The sequence below is a fragment of the Lepisosteus platostomus genome, chromosome 23 (assembly GCF_059453375.1).
Source record: "Lepisosteus platostomus isolate fLepPlt1 chromosome 23, fLepPlt1.hap1, whole genome shotgun sequence".
In the NCBI taxonomy this organism is placed as follows: domain Eukaryota; kingdom Metazoa; phylum Chordata; class Actinopteri; order Semionotiformes; family Lepisosteidae; genus Lepisosteus; species Lepisosteus platostomus.
The window spans coordinates 13,747,025-13,771,055 of NC_142633.1; the positions used below are offsets into that span (position 1 = coordinate 13,747,025).

Genomic DNA, 24,031 nt, shown 5'->3' on the forward strand with positions numbered 1-24,031 from the left:
GGCCAGTGTTGTGACCTCTGCTGAACTGAATGTTATATCTGCTGTTACATACCTGCTCATTTTGCCTCTTCTTCTTTTCTTTCTGCCCTCAGTTTCCATAGATTCAATGCGGGAGGTGTGTGAAGGGAAACAGTCTGAAATCTTTCAGCGCTACGCGGATGGCAGTTTTGATCCAAACTGCTGTTTCAGTATTTACTATGGGGACCACATGGAATCTCTTGACCTGGTGTCTACGAATGCTGAGGAGGCACGGACCTGGATTACCGGCCTTAAATACCTCCTGGCTGGCATCAGTGATGAGGACAGCCTGGCAAAGAGACAGCGGACACGTGACCAATATCCTTTCTTTTGCTGCAGCTGTCAAAGGTTTAGGCAGGCAGGCACATGGCTGTGATTTTCATCATTTCTTCAGAGAGTCTGCAGGGATGCAAGGATAAATATAGCATCTGCCGTTTTAGGAAAAAAATACATTTCTAAGCAGGTCCTAGAGTCTTGAAGTGTCAAGGTCTTTGAATAAAGCTCTTGTCTGAACTAGACCAGCAAAAATGTAGAAAAAGAAACATTGTGCCTTGACAAAGGTCTGTACTTCAGAAAAAGAATGAACTTATCAGTCTTGAATTAAGTATTTCATGAATTAACAGTAGAAGCTGTACCAGGGGATTGATCTAGGCTAAAGTACAAGATTAAGAAGCACTTTGTTTTGAAATGTGAAGTCAGTGGATGTTTGGAACTTCTCATATTAAGTGCTACTGCTCCAATGAACAATGCTTTGAGACTTCATTTTGTGTGGGGTAGGTTTTTGACGATTTTACAAAGACTTGATTATCATTTGGCTTTTTTTTTCCTTCGTTTCTCAAGCGGCACTGAACTGACTCCTTCATTGAGCAGGGTAATCAAGAGCAATTATGTACAGAGAGAGATGATGGTATAAGGGGCTGACTGGCAGCTGTGGAAGGCACAGATGCCTCGTATCTGAAGAAGGCAAAGGAGATGAAAGGTTGTCAGGATTGAAGAGGAAGGGAGTTAGAGGCAAGCTCTACTCTGAGAAGCTAGTTCCTTTGAGATCAGAGGTTCACTGAGATACGGAAGCAAAGATCTCTGAGTTACATTTTGAATTGTCAGACGAATGTATATTTCATAGTCCTCGTACAGTGGCAGGCATAAATATTCCAACTGCCTGCAGGATTTCAGACTTCACCATGACCCTTATGGGCAAAACACAGTTGCTCTCATTTCCATTGGGTCAGTACTTATGAATAAAGAGCAGCTTTCTGAAAATTTACATCATAGAAAATGTATTATCATAGGAAAGCCCAGAGCTTCATTGTCTTCTGCAGGGCATGATAGTTTTGTCAAAGGGCATGAAACACATTATTTCATTAAGTAGAAATAGATTTGTAGAATATTAATAGTAGAATTAATTTCTCTACTTTGCTCTTTATGGCTTTGTAAGGTTTGTCTGTTTTGTTTCATAGTATTTTTATTTAATATGTTATTTAATATTTTTTAATACCACAAAAGGGAGGTTTTTAATAATTTTGTAGATAATATGCATTGATCAAGAAAATATTCCACTTAAACAGCATTAATTAATCCATGTTTATTATTACAGTTCACTTTCTAAGAGCCAGCATTCTTCTGCAAGTATCAAGTTATGTTTTACTGTACCTTTCAAAATGTGTGGCAAAGCTCAGACGCTTCCTAAATTAAATTGTTTCCAGTTGGATTTGTTATTCCATTGTTGGCTAGCTGTAAGATTGATATTATTGTTCACAGCCCAGAGAGAACTATAGAGAAGCATTGGGTGTAAGCCTCTTGCTGCATGCTTTAATTCAAACATTACTTTTATTTAAATTCAGCCTGGAGGTCCTGACTGTTAGGCTTCTGAATTCCTTTACCATCTGTTCTGTAGCCTGCTTAACAGAGCCTTTGTTTTAAGAAACCAGGTTTTATATTTTAGGTGTTATTTATTGCTGCCTTCGAGGCAGTATTGAATAAGTTGAAGTTTTTAATTACTTTAAACCGGAAAGGCATCTCTGCTAAATGCTCCAAGAGATTAATTTGATCAGATTTTTAGCCCACCTTCCTTGGTCAATTGTGTCAGTGTGTCACTTTTTAGAGTCGCTCCTTTCAGTAATTTTCATTCTTGACAGTAGAGGAATTCTATCAGGATGCACATTAACTCATGCCTGAGGTCTGAAGTTAATTTAACTTAGACTTTCATTTTCTGTATAAACACGTCTGTGCTCCCAGCTAACATCTCATTTGGTATGCAAGGCCTATTATTCATTTTTCATCCAATTACTTCTAATGTGCTCCTTACTATCTTCAGCAAACTGTAAAACTGTTCTTCCTACAGCATGAGGCCTCTTTTACAGATGAATTTCACACGGAGAACAAGGTTTCATGAAAATGGGCATAACCACCAAGGGGTGGGGGGATACAAAGGTTAGGACATGTCCCAATATCAATTATAGCTTAATTTCTTAGACCATTTAGGGATGTGTTACAGCATATATAGGATTTGAAGTTTCACCGTGGGCCTTTATGTGAGTTATCCTTAACTTTTAATGCAACGTGGCTGAAGCAGACATTCACTGAAGCAGATAAAAACGGTGATGGCAGTTTAAGCATAAGTGAAGTTCTGCAACTCATTCACAAGCTGAACGTCAACCTTCCCAGACAGAAAGTAAAGCAGATGTTTAAGGTAAGGGAAACATAAATTTCTTGCTAATCTGTAAAATGTGATAGTTCTTTTGAAAACAAGGTCATTAAACCTTCTATTGTGACATGTTTTAGTTTGTTCACAGCAAGCTTGCAATAACTCCACCAATAAACAGTGTTAGACAAGAATAGTGGTATAATTCCTTAGAAGAGCATTATTACTTCTGTGCTTTTACATGAGAGTATACCTGTTTGTCAGTAATATATTTGACTCATCCCAGCAAATAGTGGTGCAGACTCCAGGTTAATTAACTTTTGTTGCAAAGGGGATGGCTGTTATTACACTTCTACAGAACCTGTATATCAAATTTGATATTAGTGTTGCAGTGTATTCCGGTGGTGTTGTTCTGCAGTACATTGTTTACTTACAACAGTATTTTACCCTGCATTCTGTTTGTACTTGTAAATGTAGCTTGTGTGAGGATGAAGGAGTGTTTTGAGCTGCAGTGAGCTGAAGAGCAACAGACCTGTAAAGACCTGTAAACCTATAAATGATTGCAACAGACAAGCAGTAGCAGTATTTATAAATATATTATACCAACAATCAAAGTTGATGAAGGCAAGAGAATAAATCATTTTTCCCATCTAGTAGGCTGAAAACATTGTTATTGGAGGGTTGTTAGAGACAGGAGTTGCTTGTTAAAGTTGAGCAGGATGTGTTTAATTCACGTGTGGATGCTAAGATTTTTCAGACAGCAGGCCTTAATAAGAGCCATTCAAGACCAAATTCTGGGTCTTAAATACGATTTTATGTGCATCAGAAGACTAGCGCTACACTTAGCAAAGAACGATGTGCTGTGGTGTTTGCTTCTGATCTGGTTATTTATAGCTATACTTCTTTATGAATTCCCGTCTGATTCTTGCCTCTGTACTGTCAAACTCCAGCAGGCCAAGCAATGCTGGGTAAAAAGGGAATTTTTAAGTTTGACTATTGGAGAGCCCCAGTAATACATTGAATGTTCATTTCTCTAAGAGCAGTAAACGCCAAAATGCATTAAAAATACATGGCCTGGAATAAAAGTGAAGACGTGTCTTCAGTGTTGCAGCTCAGTGCACCTCCAAAGAAAAGTAAAAGTGTTGTTTGTAGACTCAGTATCTTCTCCTGAAAGTCTAACCCCAGCTGTGACTTGAGCAAGCAAGTTAATAAATGAAACTCTGAGCGTAATAGCTCCTGAACTAGTATATAAAATCACCTGTGACCACTGGGTGTTTTTCAGAAAAATGCTTCAAATCAAACCTAGCATTTTAAGTGCTTTGATAGCATTAGATTAAAAACAAGCTCCCTTATTTTCTTGTCCAGAACTTGATTTGCTAAGAGTGTAGATACACAAAATGTTCTGGGCAAATGAATCCATCTGAGACCCATTGAAGAACCAAATGCTGTCCTGATTTGGAAATGCCTTTTAGATAAACAAACAGAATGAGACAGAGGAGATTGCAGAGAGACGACAACATTCTTGAGTACACAGACAGCCTAAATTAATTTTGAGCTGAGTATGTGAGCTCTAGCATTTTACAGATGTGATCCAATATAATATCGTAGATGCAAAAATGCAAAATGTTACAGATAAAGGGTGGTATTTTGAAATTATTGGTTTATAGGCATTAGTCGGGCATTACAGTTTCTCTGTGTTTTCCTCTTATCAATCACAAGGCTGGACATTGGCAGAATGGCTTTACACTGAAGACTAAATACAAACAATTGGCTGATGAAGGATGCATTGAACATCTTTAGTCTAAACCCTGACATTTGTGCAGTAAAATCCACAATCCACTGGAGCAATGTTCTGTAATAAGAGAAGAAAACAAATTCATTCCTAGAGAGAACGTGACAGTCAAAAATGGTGTGTTATAGGGTCAGTCAAATGTGAAGGCAAAAATCTTTTCAACTGTCTTAGGTAAACCAGATTGCTGTATATCTGAGACCCCTAGTACCTGGTTGGGCACCTGTGACCTTGCATTATATCTGTTGGTGCCAGATTAATCCTCTAGTCCATTAACTCTATAGTTGCCAAATTTGGACTTGCTAAATGGGCTCAGTTTCAGATCAAGGCATGCACAGTCCATAGGATTTCTGTGCTAGCATGAGAATCCCTATATTGATACTTGGTAATTCCAAATTAGAGATTATAAAATGGAAAATGACCTTGAATTTCAGAATTAAACTTTTATACAGTTTGTAGATAGAAAATTAGAATGGCTGCATCTCAGCTCAATTCCTGTACCCACAAAGGAAGAATGAGGAAGTGCAGACAAGCACTTCTGACCCACCCATCAAGCCATTCATCTTTTTACACACTGCAACCTCCAAGTCTGCCCTGCCTGACTAATCCAAGTTCTAATTCCACTCTGCCAGTTGAGCTGGAGGGAGCCAGTGACACATCTCAGGCTCAAACCTATCATGTGCAGACCCTTACCTCACAAATAATCTTTCACTCTTGTTAACTCTCCCCCTTTCCCCACTGAAGACACCAAGTCTCAAACAAGCGCTTAGCATTATATCAGGGATTTTAACTTGAAATCCTATGTAGCTGAACATCAACCCACCCATTTTCACTCTCTAAAAGGAAAGACAGACAGATCTGAAAGTATGATTGGATTTTTTTATTTAAATATTGCAAAAAAAGAACCAGAACCCAAATGTCTAAGTCCTGGGAAAGGACAACACAGCTTTAAAACAATTTTATAAAATGCTGTAAAGGAAGCTACTAGTGCTTGATGCATGCAGACTCTTTGACACTTCAGTGGTAATCTAATAAAGATCCCACAATGATTTCTGAAACGAACATGCTGTTTTCCAGCCATGGTTTTCACAAGAGCATTCATTGCTCAAATGTGTGTGTAGGTTGATAAGAACTTTACATTTACCTTTCTATCTTGTCATTCGTCAAACTGCATGCAGCGTATAATTGAGGTTTATTAATCGCTTCTGTATGAGATCCCAGTGGCTGCTGTGCTTGAGGAGTTGTGCTGTTCAGTAAAGACTGTGGGCAGCCGTTAGCAAACTCTTCTTCTGATTGGGGTTGACAGTGTAGCATGAAGGAGGATGGGTGGTTAAAGCAGAGAAAAGAGCTGCTAGAAGGTTTCAGAGATGTAAGAAAGATCTGGAAATGCTGCACTGTAGCTCGGCTGCCACTTTAGTAGTTTCTCACAATTTGTGGGTTTCTCCCAAGGAATTCAAACTAAAGGCTTTTGAAAGTTTAATATGTGGTGCTTTTGTTGCATGTTTGTTAAGCTCAGCTCAAGTTATAGTATAGAGAAAAGAGCAGGGAGAGGAATACTGATTTTATTATCTCTCTTTCAGCAGTGTACAGTAGTTGAGTAATCTTTGTAGTTGAGAACTGTATGTTGCAGTGGCATCTGTGAATTCTGCTGTGTAGATGGTGCTTCCTGAGGGGAGATAGACAGCGGGGACGGCACCAGCCAATTCCTGGGTGGAGGTGAGCAGAGAGGCCAGGATGGAGTGTCCTGGGCCCGTGTGCAAGGGGCAGAGGGCTCTGTGGAGATACACATTCCGCCAGATGCAGCAACCTGCTGAGTGGGGAGAGGAACGTTTCTGGAGATGAAGGTCTAGCGTTTGACTGGCGGAACATACTGTCTCCAGCTTCTGCATCTTTAGGAGTGTCTCCAACCTCCCAAGCCTTCCCAGCAATGAGTCGTACTGCTCCCGCTGCTGCCGAAAAGTCTTCACACAGGTGTTGCTTTTGCAGGCTGGCACCCTGACCAGTGGCCGAGAGCAGAGACCCACAGCCTGTGGCAAGATAACAGAATACTGTACTTGTAAGAAAGAACGTCACAAAGTAGTGTTCAGCTAATGCGGAAAAGATGTCAAAATAAGCTTTTCTTTTCATCCGTTCATTCCGTCTTTGAAGATTGTTTAGCGTGTGGTGTTTTCTTGAAGAACAGGCTGCGAAGAAATATTTATAATCGAATGTTCAGTATAATTCAATACAGCAATAATACCTTGTATTATGCACTGTAATCGGGTATTTCAGATGGAGCCTGCTGTATTTGCTTTCCCTTCGCACTTTGCAGAATAATGCATGAAAACAGTTCTTTCAATGTTTTCTAATCATTTTTTTCTCACATACTGTATATGACTATACTGTATACAGTGCTTTTCCCCAAAAGAGAATGTTGTCTAAATTGCTCTACAAGCAATAGTTTGACAGAAACTGACTTCACTTCACAATCGGCATTGACTGCACAGGCATATTAACAAATAAAACCAACATGTTTTAGGTGTTTCTGACTCTCACACCACTTAAGCCTGAACCCATACTCATTCAGCACTCCATTCAACACAAAATTTCCAATGATAGAATACCTGACAAAAATTAATTTGACCATTCTTGATACATTTGTTTGGTTTTGGCAAGGTTGTTTTGTCTTTTCAGACTTTTACCTTGATTCAGAGAAGCAAATTTTCCTATCAGTTGAGTGTAAGATTGTGAAAGGTGTTTGACAAATCCCTGAGCCCTAACCCTAACCTAGCCAAACCCTTAGCTAGGGTTAGGGTTCGGATTCCAACAAAATATAGACAGTTTTTGATGGCATGGCTGTGTTTTAGGGCAGAAATAATACCTACAGTATTTCCCTAAATGGAGTGTATTGTGCCTTACTCCTGTGCCCTTCTTCTACTTACAGTAAAAAAATACAGTAATTCGTCACTGCTAAATATTGCAACAGTACTCCTCTGCACACATCCTAATACAAAGTAAATTGAATATAATCATATTGTGTGCAGCTTTGGCGTGACCTCAGGGGAGAGATGTTCTGGGATGTTAATTTGACTTGGATGAAACAATAAACTGAGACTTTCTCTTTTTTTTTTTGCTTGGTCCCCTATTAAATTCCTCACTACAGGGGGTCTGTCAGAATCAGTGTTCGCAGCATAATGCACACGATCTGCTCTGCACAGTTTTCCTCAGCTTGGGTTTGTTTTGCTTTCAATTCAACAGCAAGGCTTGAGTATCATTTCAGAGCACTGATGTTCAATATTAAAAACATTCTCAAAGAAAGGGAAAACTGTCTTTCAAGCAGCACTTGGGTAGAAGTGACTGTTGCAGAAACAAGTGACCGAAACATTCAGGGCTTTTGTAAGGTTGAGCTGGGCATTCCATCCCATTTTGATGGGATGGCATGCTGCTAGATTTGCAAGGGGAACAAAAAGCTGAAAATCTGGAAAACCCCTTAGGAAAAGACACTTGTAAATTATCTTGTAAATGTTTTAATTATTTTAATATGAATTTTAAAATTATATTTTTATGTGCATGAATATTTTTTTCCAATTCTTATTTATTAAAAAAAATAGATGACTAAAGTAGAGGAAGGCTTGTCAAGTCCATTCTTAGCAGTATGAAATACCTTTAGACAGTTTTCTGCATGACTGCTGGCTAGTGCCTGCTCATGCATTTTGCTGAGAAACAGGAGGAGCAGAGGGGCCTTTGAAGTTTGTCAGATATCACAATATGTGCTGTGCTTTGCTTCTCCCATCTTCTCCCCCAGACAGGTGTCATCTCTCTGTTTTCCCTTGCCTCTGTAGCTTGTGTCTTTAAACACCACTGGCTGCTTGTCATTAAGTTTGCTCAGAATTAATGTGGGAGCACATATGGTCTAATTTGTTCCAGATGGCCGTACTTTTAATACACGGTAAGCACTTTGCTCCAGTTGTAATAATCCTTTGGTAATACAGTCCACAGAAGCCACTGCTTCCACTGTTGCTCAGTCCTGTCTCAGTGAGTGAAGTCCAGGATGTTTTTGTGTCGAATCGTTTGGGGGCCTTGGGCTTGGGGGCTTTAGCTTCGTAAGCCTCTCAATGCTCTTAATTTCTCCTTTAAAGAACCTTAGCTTCATCACTGTCCTCTTAGCAGAGACTTCCTCCAATTCACAGTACTGCACAAACTCACCTTTACCAATTTCCATCTTCATGACACACAAAACCAATTCCTATTGCTTGTAATTTACTTGCTTCCACCATTTTGTTTCAATTTTACAATGAATGGAATTTTAAGATTGCCTGTAATGGCCTCCCCCTTCCTCCCCCCCAGAAAAACAAGGCCTGTTTAGTGAAATGTATGGATCGAAACAATGTCTGATATGAGCCTTGCAAAGGCCTTTTGGCCTCCTATAACAACACTTAATTTTGACCATAACCAGGTTTGTGCTGAAATCTGTTATCATGTGGATTGCAGTGACATTTCATCTTCACTGATCTTCAAAGTCATTTAATCTTCAGTTGTATGTAATACTAACAGTAGTATTACAGTAGCTAAAAGAGGTAAGAATAAACTGAGGTAAATATTGCACTTCAAAGGGAAGACAAAATATTCTATCAATAATAAGAATATGCCTTGCACTCTGAAGCCTTATAATAATACATTTCTTTCAAGAGTGAACTGAAGAAGGCTCCACAGCCAGAATGTTTTTTTTTATTCATTCCTACTTTTCGAAATGGACTTAAAATCTACTTGTATACAGTAGTTTTGCATTGTCTAGTCATTTAAACCTTTTCTCTCTATTATTGTCTTCCAGTTTCTAAGTTTTATTGTGGTGAGAATCTGAATTTCTGCTCCATCAGATTTTTGTCTTTCTTGAGGCAGAACATTTTAAATGTCCCGAGTGACCTCTAGATGCGTCAGGCATGATGAACAGCCTTCTGTTTTACCATGGTATCGCCTGAATCTTTGAAACTCGTAAATGGGAGAGAAATGCATTTTGTGTCAGTAACTCCTAGCACATTAAGGAATACTGTTGTGGGTTAGTGATCTGTAAAGTTAGTGTCTTCCCTAAACTGAATATCCCACCATCACCTGTAACTTTTCACCAGGTAAATAGCATTCAGTATATTACCAAAGCCCCATTTCAAAGTGTCAAGCATTCTGAGTTCAGGAATGTTTCTGATTGTTTTCAGTCTCACAGTTCTGGATGAGTGATGTAGCATTATACAGCAAAGCCACTTCCTTCCAGTTCACTGAGCAATTTGTGGGTTATTTGTGGTCTGTGCTGTAGCAGTCATAATTAAAGTCAGAACCTCCAAATGATTTCTGGCAGTTGTGATTTGACGGGAACGAAGATATGAAGTATAGATCTACAATGTAGAGTTGCAGTGTTCTTTTTAGCGTTCAAAGCTCTCCGTTTTCTAATATTTATAAGTTTAATAGCCACATTATCAAGCTTGTAATCTTTATCCTGGTTTTAAATGATGACAAAAATGCAGGAATAGTTTCCTTAACTGTGGCTATGCATTTTGAAGGCCTAAAAGCAGTTTTATTTTTTATGATTTAATATTTTAATTATTTAGAAAGCTATAAAAATGTCAGACAGTGTATGGATAAATCTGCCTTTCCTTTTTCTCTGTCAGGAAATGGATTGCATTATATTCCAAAAACACATCAGTTCTGTTGCACCGTGTCAATGTACAGAATTCAACCAGGGGTTTCTTAGTTGGGGTTGCTCATCGGATGACAATTTTGCCTTGCTGAATATATTAGAATAAGAGAAAACTGAATTACAACAGTTGAATCCATCCTTCTACTGTATATCCAAATAGTTTTCAATCATTTTCAATCGCTTTATGAGCACGTTTCATGTGTTGCCCGTTTGTTCTAGACGTAGGTCGGTGTCAATATTGGGGAACAAAGAAAATCACAAGTGGTAAGAAAATGAGTTCTTCATTGACTAGGCCACAGGGGTGATCCCCTTCATAGCGTTTTGTGTTCCTGAAATTACAGAGCAGGTTTCTTTTTTTAAGTTGCAGCACTTTGTCAGTCACAAATAAAAGTTAAATTTACAATGAATTCTGTATAATATCAAAAATTTTCCATGTTAGTCCGCAATGGAGTGGGGTTTAGTCAGTTTCAAAATCCGTTTTCCACTGGTTCAGAGGGTTTTCTGGCTGCTACTAATGTGTCATCTCTTCAGTGCATCTGGATCTCAAGAAAGTAATGAAGATACAGTACATTGCAGCAAATTAATTTAATGTGTGCAGGCAGAGATCTGCTGTCATCATTAAGTTGAAAGGAATACTGTATGGGTGAGTCTTATCACACGGCGGATTTGTAACTGTGAATGGTTTCAGGGGTCTCTGGCCAGTGTGTAAATTTCTCAGGTGTTGAGTCTGAGCTGTTACTATAGAGATCAGGTGCACATTTCTCCTTTAGTTTCCATCCATCAGGTGATAGTAGATTTGGTTTCTATTTCTGGCAAATGTTTGTGTCCCACGGCGTTTTTTCCAAAGAGCAGGGAAAATAACTTTGTGATCGTGCTAAGGTTACACAAACATTGTGTACTGTGCAATACTGAAAAGCAATACAGTGCTTTTTTATTGCAGCCATTTTATCCTTGTATTTGTTTTCCTATACAAGAACATTGATCTCAAAAAGCAGCAGTGTTCTCCAGGGTTTCAAATATGATCTTGCTATGGATCTGTTGACTTTTAAAGGGTTAATCAGGACATAAGCTCTTAACTCTTGCTTTCAGTCTGTCCAGATTACAACAGATTGCAATCAAACATTTTTATTTTTTTGTATTCAGTTTAGAACTTTATGGAAGCCTAGATAAGTTTATTTGAGGGTCTATTCTGATATTTTTAGAGAAATAAGTTGAATGTACTGAATGTCAAAGTTTACACATCCTCGTTTGATGTGATGTTTGCGTAACCTTTCCTGAGTAAAGGAACTGCATATACTGTACTCTAGGGAGCCATTAGACCATTGTTTTTGCCACAAAAACACAATAGATAAAGCTACCAATTCCTGTCAGAGCATTACACTGAAAATGTCAAACACTGTTCAACCGGGAAAGCAAAGTGTAGATTGATGTAACAAACTGTGTTCTTCAAATATTTATAATACAAGGTGTGAGTTTGATACTGTCAGCCTCAGGAAATAGCAGTAGTTGGAGCAATATTTGCTCTGGCAGTGATCGCATCAGTAGGTCAGGAAAGTGCTGAAAATAAATTGATTTTCATTACTTTTTATACTTAATCCTACAGGTGTAACAACACTGAGGTCATGATGTTTTTATCAGTTCTGTCATTGTCTCATTATAAAGGTTAAGGGAACATCCTTAGGGTAACTCATGGTTATAACATATTGAGCTTCCTGATGAACCTCCTGCTACAGTATGCGTCTGAGTTTCGTAAAAATCTGACATATTTAAATTACCAGTACAGCTGTTAAGAGTGGGGAGCTACTGTATGTCAAGGTCCAATCTACAAAAGGGCAAGTAGAGGTTAATCCATTTCTTAAAGTTCAAAATAATATTATGGCATCTTTTTTTCTTCTTCCAATATGACTTTTCTTCTTTATTTCTGCTTTGCAATTATTGAATTATCCTCTACTTGTTCCTCATTAATAAAACACACGCCAATTTCTAACATCTTTGAAGATACTCTTCCTGAAATGTCTCGGGTGCTTTCTGAGCATGGGCCCTGATTTTTCAAGCCTGGTAAAAGATTCACCAATTTGCAAAACCAGTTCTGAGCAAATTTCCTAACTTTTTTGGCCTTCCATCCTAAATGAGAATAGTACCCTTTTTGGTAAGGGAAACTTTTAAAGCATGCCTTTCTTTTTTTTCTTTTTAAAGCATTCAGATACCCTTTATTTCATTTTCAGATCTTAGGTTCATCTTAGATTTGTCCAAGCTGTTTAGCAGGTGTAAAGTGTTCTGGAAATATCCTGCATTTCATTTTGTATTTGTTGAGGTTGTCCATTACATCTTTTCCCACTTTGCCAGCAGCTATGTCAACCTTTAACTCACAATTGGCAACCCACTGAAGCTTCATTTAAATGAAGCTTCATCATTCTGTTCACCTCCTCACTGATAGCTGGTGGGTGGTAAGTGTACTGGCACACTATGGCTGCCATCGCATCATCCAGATGGGGCAGCACATTGGTGGTGGTAGAGGGGAGTGACAATTACCTGTAAAGTACTTTGAGTGGAGTGTTCAGAAAAGTGATATATAAACGTAAGGAATTTAATATTAAGTATTATTATTACTTTCTCTAGGAGGCAGATACAGATGATAACCAGGGCACGCTGGGATTTGAGGAGTTCTGTGCTTTTTACAAGATGATGTCCACACGGAGGGACCTCTACCTGCTCATGCTCACCTACAGCAACCACAAGGACCACCTGGACACAGATGATCTGATCCGCTTCCTGGAGATTGAGCAAAAGGTCAGTACTTCCACAGGATCTAATGCTGTGGCACAAGTCTGGAGGAAAGTTTCTATACAATGAAGGAGTTAGAAACAAACTGTCAATTGACATCCAGTACATAGTGTTTTACTAGTACAGTTCTCTCAGGATTGTTAAAAATCTTTAAAATTCTTGTTAAAAGTTGTGTTGTTATTAACAATGACATGTTTAAGCATATTCATCATTACAATGTACTATATATTAGAGTGTGCATTTAAAAAAGCTTCTTGTAGTTTACTTAGCAGGGCTTTTGTTACCTTGTTGACTTTGGCAGAGTGGCTCTGTAGTTTAAGAGCAGAATATGTGATGACTTTTTCTACAGAGTTGGCTAGGGGCATATCCTAAATCAGATTATGATTATATGCTCAAGTCCATGTTGATCAGGTTCCCCTGCCTTGATCTGAAAGAATAAGACCATGGAAAGCGAGGAATGCCGTTTCTTTTGAAAACCCACCTAGTTATAAACCTGGAGCTTTGCATTTCACGAAACTGCAAAATAATCTGTTTATATATAAATCCTATTTTTCATACATTTCTAATATATATTATAAATGTTATTTACGTATATAAACATACATGAGCAGGTTGATATGGAGAAACATTGAGAAAGCTGAATTGCTGAGTAATTTTGAATTGGCAGGTTTAAATTTTAGGCTATCATTATTACATAGACAAAAAGCTCTTAATTATTTCATGGCTGTAATTTCTGCTTGAAACTTTCAAAAAGTCATTCATTTAAAGCAATGTATGTATAAAGGTTAAAATAAGACTGTATTGCCTATATCAATAATGTCTATCGGGGTGTCTTCCATACTTTGTTTGTTGGAACTAACATTCAGTCATCTGAAATTACTACTGATTGGGGTCTATGAAACCACTAGAAAAAGCAGTCTGTGGATATGTGAAAAAATCTTGTTTTCCCTGCCAGTCCATATAGTTTTCTTTAATCTGTGTAGGTAAAGGGAATTTGCATTATTTAAGCTTAGCCTTATTAAAATAAACTTCTCACACACATCGCTGCCAGTATTTAACCGCATCAGCATATCTGGTTTGGTTTGAATTGCCACTTCATGAGTTTAACACTGAAATATTGAATTTCGTTCAGTCAACATGTTTATATTTACCTCAGATGTGTCTAGAGAAACAAACGTGACAGGAATATTGCTGTAATCAGTGTTTAAAAAGATGCTGAGGGTAATTTTCAAAAGCTATTACCCCTAAATTAAACACTGTTCATCTCTCTAGAATTCCTGTGAGTTTTGTTTCTGGGTATCAGGCACACTTAGTAATCACGTCATGTATTGTGATACTTATCATCAAATGCTGCCAGCTCCTGCAGAAGATACTAATATATTAGAGCATAAGAAAGGAACAAACAAGTGGAGGACATTCAGCCCATCTGTCCCTTTCAGTAGTTGGTATCTAATCTATCCGAGGATCTCATCCAGCTTCTTCTCACAATCAGCTTGGACAAGATTGTTGGGTTATTTGTTCCATACTCCTACAACCCACTGGGTAAAGACATGTCTTCTGTTCTCAGATTTAAGTGCACTTCCACGTTGTTTCCACTTGTGACCTCTGGTGTGTATATTTTAACTCCTAAAACAACTTCCAGTGGCTAACATTTCATGGGTGACGCCCTTCAACCCTTCATTTCAGAATTATTTATTATTCTATTTATATTTATATTTTGTAAAGTATTACAAAACTGATTTTCTTTAACTGATCAGTCAAGGGTCTTAACTAGAATCTGAGTTGCAGAGCTCTCAAAAGAACCTTTCATAAAGCACACCTTCTTGTAACTTGGAATAAAGCACCTGCTCTTAAGACAGAAAATTGCTCTTATTTCTGTCTTCAGAAAGGTGAACTATCCAGAGTAGTGTCTTGAGTTATAATAAAAAAAGGACATGAGAGTTTAAATAAAGATGATGACATGGTTCAGGGAGATTGGAGCCATGAGGTGGGGACCAGTCTCTCACTGAATCCTAAAAACCAGGTGTAGCTTTCTCTGTCTGCCACTGTGTAGCATTGTGACTGACAGGCAATTGCAGTACTGGAGATACATCACACCCTCTGGGCCTGCTAGGAAACTTGAAACTCTGCACATAGTGTAGCAAGGCTGGTACTATTGAAGACTTATAAATAACTTGTTTTACTGTGTAATACAAAGGAAGTTATTAAATTTCGAAGACTCTAAAAGCCCTTATGGGAAAACTGGATTGAAATCCCCTCCACCTTGAATTTACATTTTGAAAAGAATTTCGCTAATCTGTAAAATCAAAATCCCCTTGTTATACTGGTTTTGATTCCCAAATGTTGTTGTGGGTTATGTATTGATATTTTCTAACTCTGAGTGCGAGAGACAGGAACTTAGTCAGGTAACAAGTGTTTTAACAGGTGTAAAAACTGACAAATACGTGTCAAGGTGTTTATGCTAGTTTTAAACAGCTATGCAGAAGATCCTTCAGATGTCATTTTTGGACAGGAATCCCAGAGAAGCTAGTCATCTCTTAGACCTGAGAAGGGTGGGGCACCCTTTTCTAACAGAACATTTACATGCAGTCTCCCTGAGACTTCACTTACAGTACTGCAGAAGATAACAGTTAAGAAAAGTGACTGCAACACCAATAGAATGATAGGAAAGGAGCTTGAGGGTGGATTAAGATGCATGCACTCTCTTATTGCCTGTAGAATTTTAGATCTGGCTGTCATTCCTCTCTCAATAACATGCATTTGAAATCCTAAACTGGAAGGATAGGAAACCCCCTTTTTAGCCAACAGTATCATCTCCTATGATTAACAGCATTCATGTGCATATCTTCTTGAGTCTTGGCTTAGAGAGAGGTTTGCTGAAAAATAGAGGCACAAAACAGTTCCCTTGTCTTACAGAAACAGCTGTGCATTTGGGTGCAATTGAGTAGGAAAGTCTACCTATTTTCGCATCTTTTTTAACAGCAAAAAGCTTACTGCTTTCACTGCTTACAGCTGAAAAAATTATTTTGTCTGAAATGTCCTGTGTTTTTAATTGAAGCCTTGTACAAATATAAAAATATATGTAATCTTATGTGTATGTGCACATTATTAGACATACAGTACTCTAGAAGGTATCAGTACTATATGGATATGTATGCATTTTCAAGCATGCTTAGAAGTTACTCTTAAGATGTACATTTGTTCTTTATATAGCCATTCTTTAGGCCACTTTTTCAGAGCAGCTCAGCTCAGTCCAATGTCATTGAAAGAGGTACATTGCAGTAGTACTTAGGCTTCTGTCATTTAGATAAGATAAGATCAATTTATCGGCCATATGCAATTTCTTGTATTAGGAATTTGTCTTTTCACATACCCCAACTTGCTCTCCATGAGATGCACAGACAGGTAGAGAAGCATGGGGTCAGAGTGCAGGGTCAGCCAACCTGGAGCACCTGGGGTTAAGGGCCTTGCTCAGGATTCCTCTGCCAGCCACGGGATATGAACCGATAACCTTCCAGCTAAAGGCGCAGATCCTGAGCCGCAGAGCTAACGCACTGCCCCTGTTTTGTACACCATTTTGTGCATGTGGCTCGTTAGAATTCTTTTCCCTCACCTTGACTCTGTTTCTGTGGTGACTGCACATCGGAGTTGCATCACATGGCAGCCTGTGACTAAAACTATAATTACCTCTGTTGCACTGGGAATTTTCAGGTATATCACTGCACATTTCATCTTAATTTTGTTCGACACGGTTCTCACTGGCTGTTAATTCAAGGTATAGTGAATATAATTCCATTGGCTTGGTTAATGTTTTTTATTTCTCCTTGAAATTAAGGATTTTAAACCTTTGCCTTTTTATACACTTTGTAAGATGTGCACATACAGTATTCACATAACTATTTTTGTTTGCCTAATTGTTTTAATTTCCCAATTGTGTTATCTTGTCATAGCTGCTTGGCTCAATTCAGTGATGTTTAATGTGTTTAATATGTTCCTCTTGCCAGTTATATATATATGTGTACATCAGAAGGTTTAAAGAATAAAACTTTACATTCCAGAGGAAGCTAAGCTCTTTATCCTAATGTGGTTTAGAATTGCTGAGCCACAACTATAAGGAAGCTTATGCATGCAGCTTTTTAATGTGGTACAAGGAATAGGGCCATTACAACATTGCTACACATAGCACTTTTTAGATTGGTAGATGTTTTACATTAATTTTAGGATAAAATCCAAAACAATAGGTAGAATGTATTGGTGTCCTGACAACCAAATGTGATCATTTATCACATCATAATGCACGCATCCCATATTGAAACGTTTAGAATACTCCTGCCATATTAAATGACCTAATATGCTCATTGTTTAAATTTGCCACTGTCTAGTGAGGCTAGAAGGTGATGAATTTCCCATTTAGTTTAGATTCTTTAGGGCATAATAAAACAGGATGTATTACAGGCCTGTCACTGATTTACCACTGGAGTGATTCCCTGAGACTTAAGAATTGCTTTATACCAAAGGCTAAGTGCTACTGCTTAAGCCTCAAAGACCATTTCAATTAGCGTTGTCACATTGCATCAATATAAAGGCTATTGTGGCAGCGTAAACAAAATAGCCGAGTTTTAGTGATTCCTCTATAAACACAAAATTGTATATTGTAATGTTAGTATGAAAGTCCTGTTGGGCTGCACATGGGTCATTAGTTTACCAAATTGCTAAAAATGCATTCAGTGGGCTGTTTCTAGTTCTGCCGTTTGTTAACTTTTATAGAGGATGGCAAGCATTTGAAGAAAACAAAGTTACAAAAGGAAGATCATTAGTGGTGGTTTTCATGCTCTGAGGACCAGCCAAAATAATGAGAAGCATCATTGTTTGATACTTCCTTCTTCCTCTTTGAAAACTTTGAAAGTAGATTTTAAAACTGCTTTCTCATTTGCAATTATGGATTTTTTAAATCAATCCCACATGATTGAGGAGTGAAAAGAAAAGACAAATGAACATTTTGAACTTTTTAAAATGTTCAGATTAAAAAAAAAATAGAGAGAGACTGAAGGAGTTAAAAATACCTTTTATATATAGTGATATTTTACCACTTTGACCAATACTGATTATAATATCTTGCCATTAAAAGGTACGGTTTATTACTTTAGGCACTGGAAACTACACCTGTCTTTTTCATGTTAGAATCAGACTTTGAAACTGATTCTGAATTATTCTGATTGTTGTTATACAGTATGCTGTGTAAATTGTAAGCTCTCTGTACTCAATGGAATACTGTTACTGTCACCCTACCTGTAAGGTTCTGTATAACTGTGTTAAACGGGGCACATGGATATTGTTTGTTGGCTTTCTGAATCGCACACTATGCTTCTAATTAAGATTCCCTTTAATGTTAATATAAGTAAATTCAATTTAAAACTTGTCAGGGACTAGCTGGGATATCTTTTATCATCATTAAACCCTGTTTTGTTAGGGTTATCAAATGAGGTTATTTTATAACATCTTAATGCAAAATGTGTTATTTCTGAGGGTTATTTCATTGCTTTTTCAAAATTAGCAATTAACAGCTGTGCCCTTTGTAAAACTTTCCTAAGAGCTTGTTACTTTTAAAGTATGTGTTTTCTCTTTTTTAATCTAAAGCATTGATTTTTACAAAATGCAAATTAAATAAAATATCCTACAGTGTGCAAGACAATCCAGATGACAATTTTGCCTTTGGTATAATATGAAACAATTATACATAAAGGTCCGTAATGTGCATGGCATTAAAAACAATCTGCAGCATATTTCACTACATGCATTCTAATAGGAAAGGATATAATCCGTTTAGTGTTCCTTTGGAAAGCCAAATGAAACTTTGGCTCAGCGTGACCCAAGACATTGACCACACCTGACAGTTGCAAATTACAAACCTGATATTTTGTGGATGGTTTTGTTTTGCCAGTGGCTTCAAGCTTCTTCACAAAACGAAGCCACAATCTGCAACTTGGTTTGTAATTTGTTGAGTAGTTTTTCATCTGTGACATCATCTGAAAATAAATCCTTGGAAATCCTTCCTTTTCTCTAACTGCCATTGAAGGGGAAAGGAGCTATACCTGTATATATTTTAAAAATATACACGTACCATAATAAGGTTGTGTTTTTTTTGCTTATCGTCATCTGCTTGCTGTTAAAAATTTAACGTAGGACTGATTTTTAAAGTTACAGTTTAATCCAGAATTAGAGCTGCAGAAAGTAAACAGCGGAGGCACTAAAATATATTCTTTCTTTGTTTTTTTTCATGCCTGATCAAAAAGTATTGCTGCCAGTTGTGGAAGAGATAAGCCCACCAAGCTACTTAAGCAAAGTTCCCTTTTAGGCGTAGCAATGCCAGTGATTGACCTATTGTGAAAAAATAGATTGAGAGTGAAGCTAAGCATCTGGCACCATGTGACTCTTAAAAGATGTGACATTGATTGACAAGGATAGGCATCTGATCGACCAATCGGCTGTTTAAAAACGCCAGCTGTTGGGGTGGAAAATCAGATTGCAGTGCAGACATTGTGTGGGAGAACACTTAGTCTCAAGCTTAGCTTTATTATGTGCTGTTTTTTGTGTTTTTTAATTCTTATCTGTTAGAATTCTGTTTTTTTTAATGTAATACATTGCGGTTAGCAAGTGTGAATATTCAGTTTTGACGTGTTTTTTTTTTAAACTTTTCCATAGATGACCAGTGTAACAAAAGAACACTGCCTGGAGATTGTGAACAAGTTTGAACCTTGTCCTGAGAACCAGAGTCAAGGAGTCCTGGGGATTGATGGTAAGAAGCTGCAGTTCCCAGAACTTCCCAAATCCAGCTCCTGTTTAATCAGTTTGTTATAATATGCCTTGGAGGGATAACTTAACCATCGTATTTGTATTCCATTTTACTTTACACTCTGTAGTAAAAGTCCAGTTACTTTTCCTGATTGAGTAGTGAAGAAGCCAATTCTGCCACACTTACTGTATATCCCTAGAAATACAGTATAACTCCACTCAAGTTAGACAGCACTGATTGATTAATGTCAGCTTTTATTGATTTGTTTGTTACTTTTTTTTTTGCCTTTCCAGGGTTTACCAACTATATGCGCAGCCCTGCTGGGGATATCTTCAACCCAGACCATTACGAGGTGAATCAGGACATGACCCAGTCCCTGTGCAACTATTTCATTGCCTCCTCTCACAACACGTACCTGATGGGAGACCAGCTCATGTCTCAGTCGAGGGTTGACATGTACGCCTGGGTCCTCCAGGCTGGCTGCCGCTGTGTGGAAGGTGAGCCGAGATCTTTTTGGGGTGAAAATTCTTCTCCACCTCAAAATTTCCCTCCATGGATTTCTTTTCCCAGGACACTTGTTTCTCCAGAATGTGGAAGCGTGCCGATATTGTGCTTTTTCAAAAAGGCATGATCAGTGTGGCTGAATGTTCTCCACTAAGGATTCAGGAACCTCCACATGACCTAAGAATCGTCAACTGTAATGGAGGAGGAACTTCAAAATAGCATACTCGTATAACCTCCAGTATTTATTGAAATTCATTGAGCAGTGGCCTCAGGACAAGTTTCCTTCAGCCCCATCCTGGAAAGGGTTCCTCACAAGTACCCATTTCCCTGGACTGTTTTACTTTTTGAAAGTCTTCAGAAAGTCACAAAGTGCTCAGGAATGCTTTGAACTGAGGTCTACCTCAGGAGCATTTGTCTTGTGATTAGTTCTGCATGTTAAAAATGTGACTTTTTTTGGTAATGTAGAGATTTTTTTCTTCTTTCAAGGAGTAAATGCATTTTAAACTCTTCTCCTGTTCTTCTTAAAGTGGACTGTTGGGATGGCCAGGATGGTGAACCGATTGTCCACCATGGCTACACCTTAACTTCAAAAATCCTTTTCAAAGACGTCATTGAAACCATCAACAAATATGCTTTTGTAAAAAACCCGTGAGTATGTCTCTGGACATCTTTTAAATACCCGTGTGAATTCTGCCATAGCCATTTTGTAATATGGATATTATTCCCTGAGTATAATACATACAGTACAGGGAGAGACAAAAATGTATTTTCCTAATTTCTGGAAATGTTCCGTTTCCCTTATAAGATATGTAGATGAAATTTGATTAACATTGCTTTATGTCTTGTACCCTAGTGAACTGAATCTGTAATGCCCACATCCCAAACAAGTGCATTTGCTTTTCACAGTTAATGAGCAGTGTTATTGGAAGCTTTCTGTAGCCTGCCATTTTGTAGTTCGGTTATATGGATTCATCTTCCTTCCCTAGAGTTATGCAGTGAAATAGCAGGGTAGGTCAAGCACCTGAAGAATGGGTCCTGGGTCGGTATCTTTCCTGAGTGATCCTGATCCTCTGTCTGTACTCTGTTTACACTGCCTGCATGTCAAGAGCTGCTGGAAACCTCTCTCTCTCTCATCTCGGTACCAGTGTTTGCGGTTTTTAAAAATCAGTTATTTTTTCTAGAACTCTTGAATTGAAACTTCTTCTCATGTGTGGACTTGCTCATGAAAAGCAGTAACATTCCTATTTGAAAGGAGTACTTCACTCAGTATCCAACTGGATATTGCCATATAATAATGTTTTTCAAGATATTCATCTTTGAAAAATGTATTCTATTATGTGAATTAGATGAAGGAAAGACATTGGTGATTCAAGCTATGACCTTTTTGGTTTTAGGGATTTTTGGTCTACGAGCTTTTTGTTTTACTTTATATAATTTTAGCTTGTCTTGCTCTCTGGGGATTTATTTTTTGTTTCCAGAAGACCTTATATTTTTCAATAATGAAAATTTTCATTAGAGTGAAACTCCTGGAAGAAAACGGATTATCCATTCAGAGAACTAAGTACAGAATCTATGAAAATGTTGGTTAGAACAATATTGATTTTTATTTTTGTAGCTGTTATGGATAAAAGTAACTCAAGTGCAAAATAAATCTTTCACACAAATGCCAATATGCATTTAATATAAGGCACCAAGACTACATGCATTTTTTCAGATTGCAACCTACAGTATTGTAGTGTTAGAATGACTGGGGATTGAGCAGGTACAGTGCTTTCTAGCTCAGCTTTTTAAACTGAATTTGGCTAGTTGCAGATTTGAAAAGTAAGATATACAGCATAATGTGAGTGGATCAAATTTTGAGGGCTAAATTATATTCTTAACGCATTGCTGTCTTTTACAGAGTAATTTTAGGTGAGTCAGAAATAATCTTATGAATCAAACAAATCTATATACAGTAAAGCTGTGAAGAAATCATCAGGTTTCCTGCTTAATAGTAGTCTTATTAAGAGGGTTTAAGCATCTCCCCTCAAAGCATTATGTACCCAGTGACTTCATAATGAGTCTGTCAAGTTGCTCAGTGCTGTCTAAGTGAAGATGGAGCTCTGTTAACATAGTTAACACATATTCCTGCCTGGGACACATCACCAGCCCACTGGTGTACAACATAAAGAATACACATTGTGTATTTTCTACGGCCACATCCTTTACAAAGCAGCTAATGTGAATTAGATGCCCTTTGTTCTGTCCATGCAGTACAGGAGTTAGTGTGTGCAACATCTGATTTTCTTTACACATTTGGTGTAGTTTGATTATGGATGACCCTAGCCCATTGTAAAGCTGTTATTTCCTCATCATAACGTTTCAGGGCGTTAACATGTACTGTAAAGCGTTAAAACATGACAGATCTGGTAATATTAGGAGTGCAGGAGATAACACCCAGTTAGGCTGAATTTCTTACGTTCCTTATACTGGTCAAAGTTACTCTTGAGGTCAGTTTTTACTTAAAAATGCATTTCAGCTTCTGGAAGCTTTTACATATTAATAAAAAATCTTCCTCTCCTAGATACCCAGTCATCCTGTCTATAGAGAACCATTGCAGTGTACCTCAACAGAAGAAGATGGCCCAGTATTTAATTGAAGTTTTGGGAGAAAAACTGGATCTGTCCTCAGTCAGCATGGATGAGTCTGGACTTCTGCCTTCCCCCGAGACCCTGAAAGGAAAAATTCTAGTCAAGGTAATACTGTTTAGAAGACTGTGTCCAGAGCATAAATGACAAAAAAGAAATGCTGATTAGATTCAATCTTGCTTTGGTGTTGATGCTTGCTGGTTTGACAATATATGTAAGTAGGGCAAAGTAGCACCACCTGAAGTGAACAGACAGGGTGTTCTAAAAGAGGACCAACACACCGTTGTTCCCAGAGGGGGCAGTGTTCAGCTGTGTATTTTAAGTAGGGCAGTGGGTAGTTTTGATAAATTGTTCTGTACATGTTATAGGTCAGTGAGCAAGGAACTAACCATGAACTCTGTGAGCTGCATGCATCCCTAAGCATTCACATGTGTTGCAGCACTGGTATTGTATGCCATAGTCACAGCAGGAGAGCATGTAGTAGCACTGAATTTTGGTACATACTTTTTCAAAGCATGTGACTCATCTGCAGTTGCATCACTCTTAAATATTCGGAGCAGTTAATAACGGAAAAACTTTGCCTTATAAAGATTGATGGTCAGGTTGAATACAAATCCTCAACAATTTATGATGTAGAACTTTTAATATGACCAAACTATATTGTACAGTAGCAACTCTTTTTGCCATTGTAGAGGTTATAGCTTATTCCAAGGAAGAATAATTCCAAGAGAATGTTAGTTTAACATTTTAAGTGATGCTCTGAAGTATATATATGCTGTAAAATTTAAATACAAAAAAGTATGGATTGAATTTGAAAACACTAATTGGTAATTAACTGATTGGTAACCATATTCTCAGTAAAATAGGAAGCGGTGTTTTTTCTGTGGCAAATCGAGAGACTAAAGGAACTTTTTCAGATTTGACCTTTTTCAGATATTCACCTTGCAAAGAATCTGTCATAGCAGTGCAATGAAATACATTAAAACAGAACCTTGTCTCTTGATAGATGGAAGGCTGGTATGAATCATTTCATTCACTTCTGCTAATCAGAGCCACAAGGTGTGAAATATCTGGCAGGCTTTTTAAACTGAAAATACTGTATATATGCCACAGCACTGCCCAGTCATAAGATAGAAAACAAAATCATGAAACCTGCTAGGAAAATGTGAAGTTTAATTAAAGTTGTCATGTCTGCAACTCTGAACTG

General features: G+C 37.8%; 1 protein-coding gene across 1 annotated transcript in view; it reads left to right on the top strand.

Annotated features, from left to right (window-relative positions):
- The window catches only part of plch2a (phospholipase C, eta 2a), a 74,913-nt gene that overhangs the window by 16,316 nt on the left and 34,566 nt on the right, over positions 1–24,031 (top strand). Inside the window, exons 3-9 of the mRNA XM_088617548.1 lie at positions 93–336; positions 2,578–2,707; positions 12,736–12,906; positions 19,603–19,696; positions 19,987–20,190; positions 20,725–20,845; positions 22,761–22,932. Coding sequence (XP_088473674.1) covers positions 93–336; positions 2,578–2,707; positions 12,736–12,906; positions 19,603–19,696; positions 19,987–20,190; positions 20,725–20,845; positions 22,761–22,932 — 1,136 coding nt within the window. The remainder of the gene's footprint in view (positions 1–92; positions 337–2,577; positions 2,708–12,735; positions 12,907–19,602; positions 19,697–19,986; positions 20,191–20,724; positions 20,846–22,760; positions 22,933–24,031) is intronic.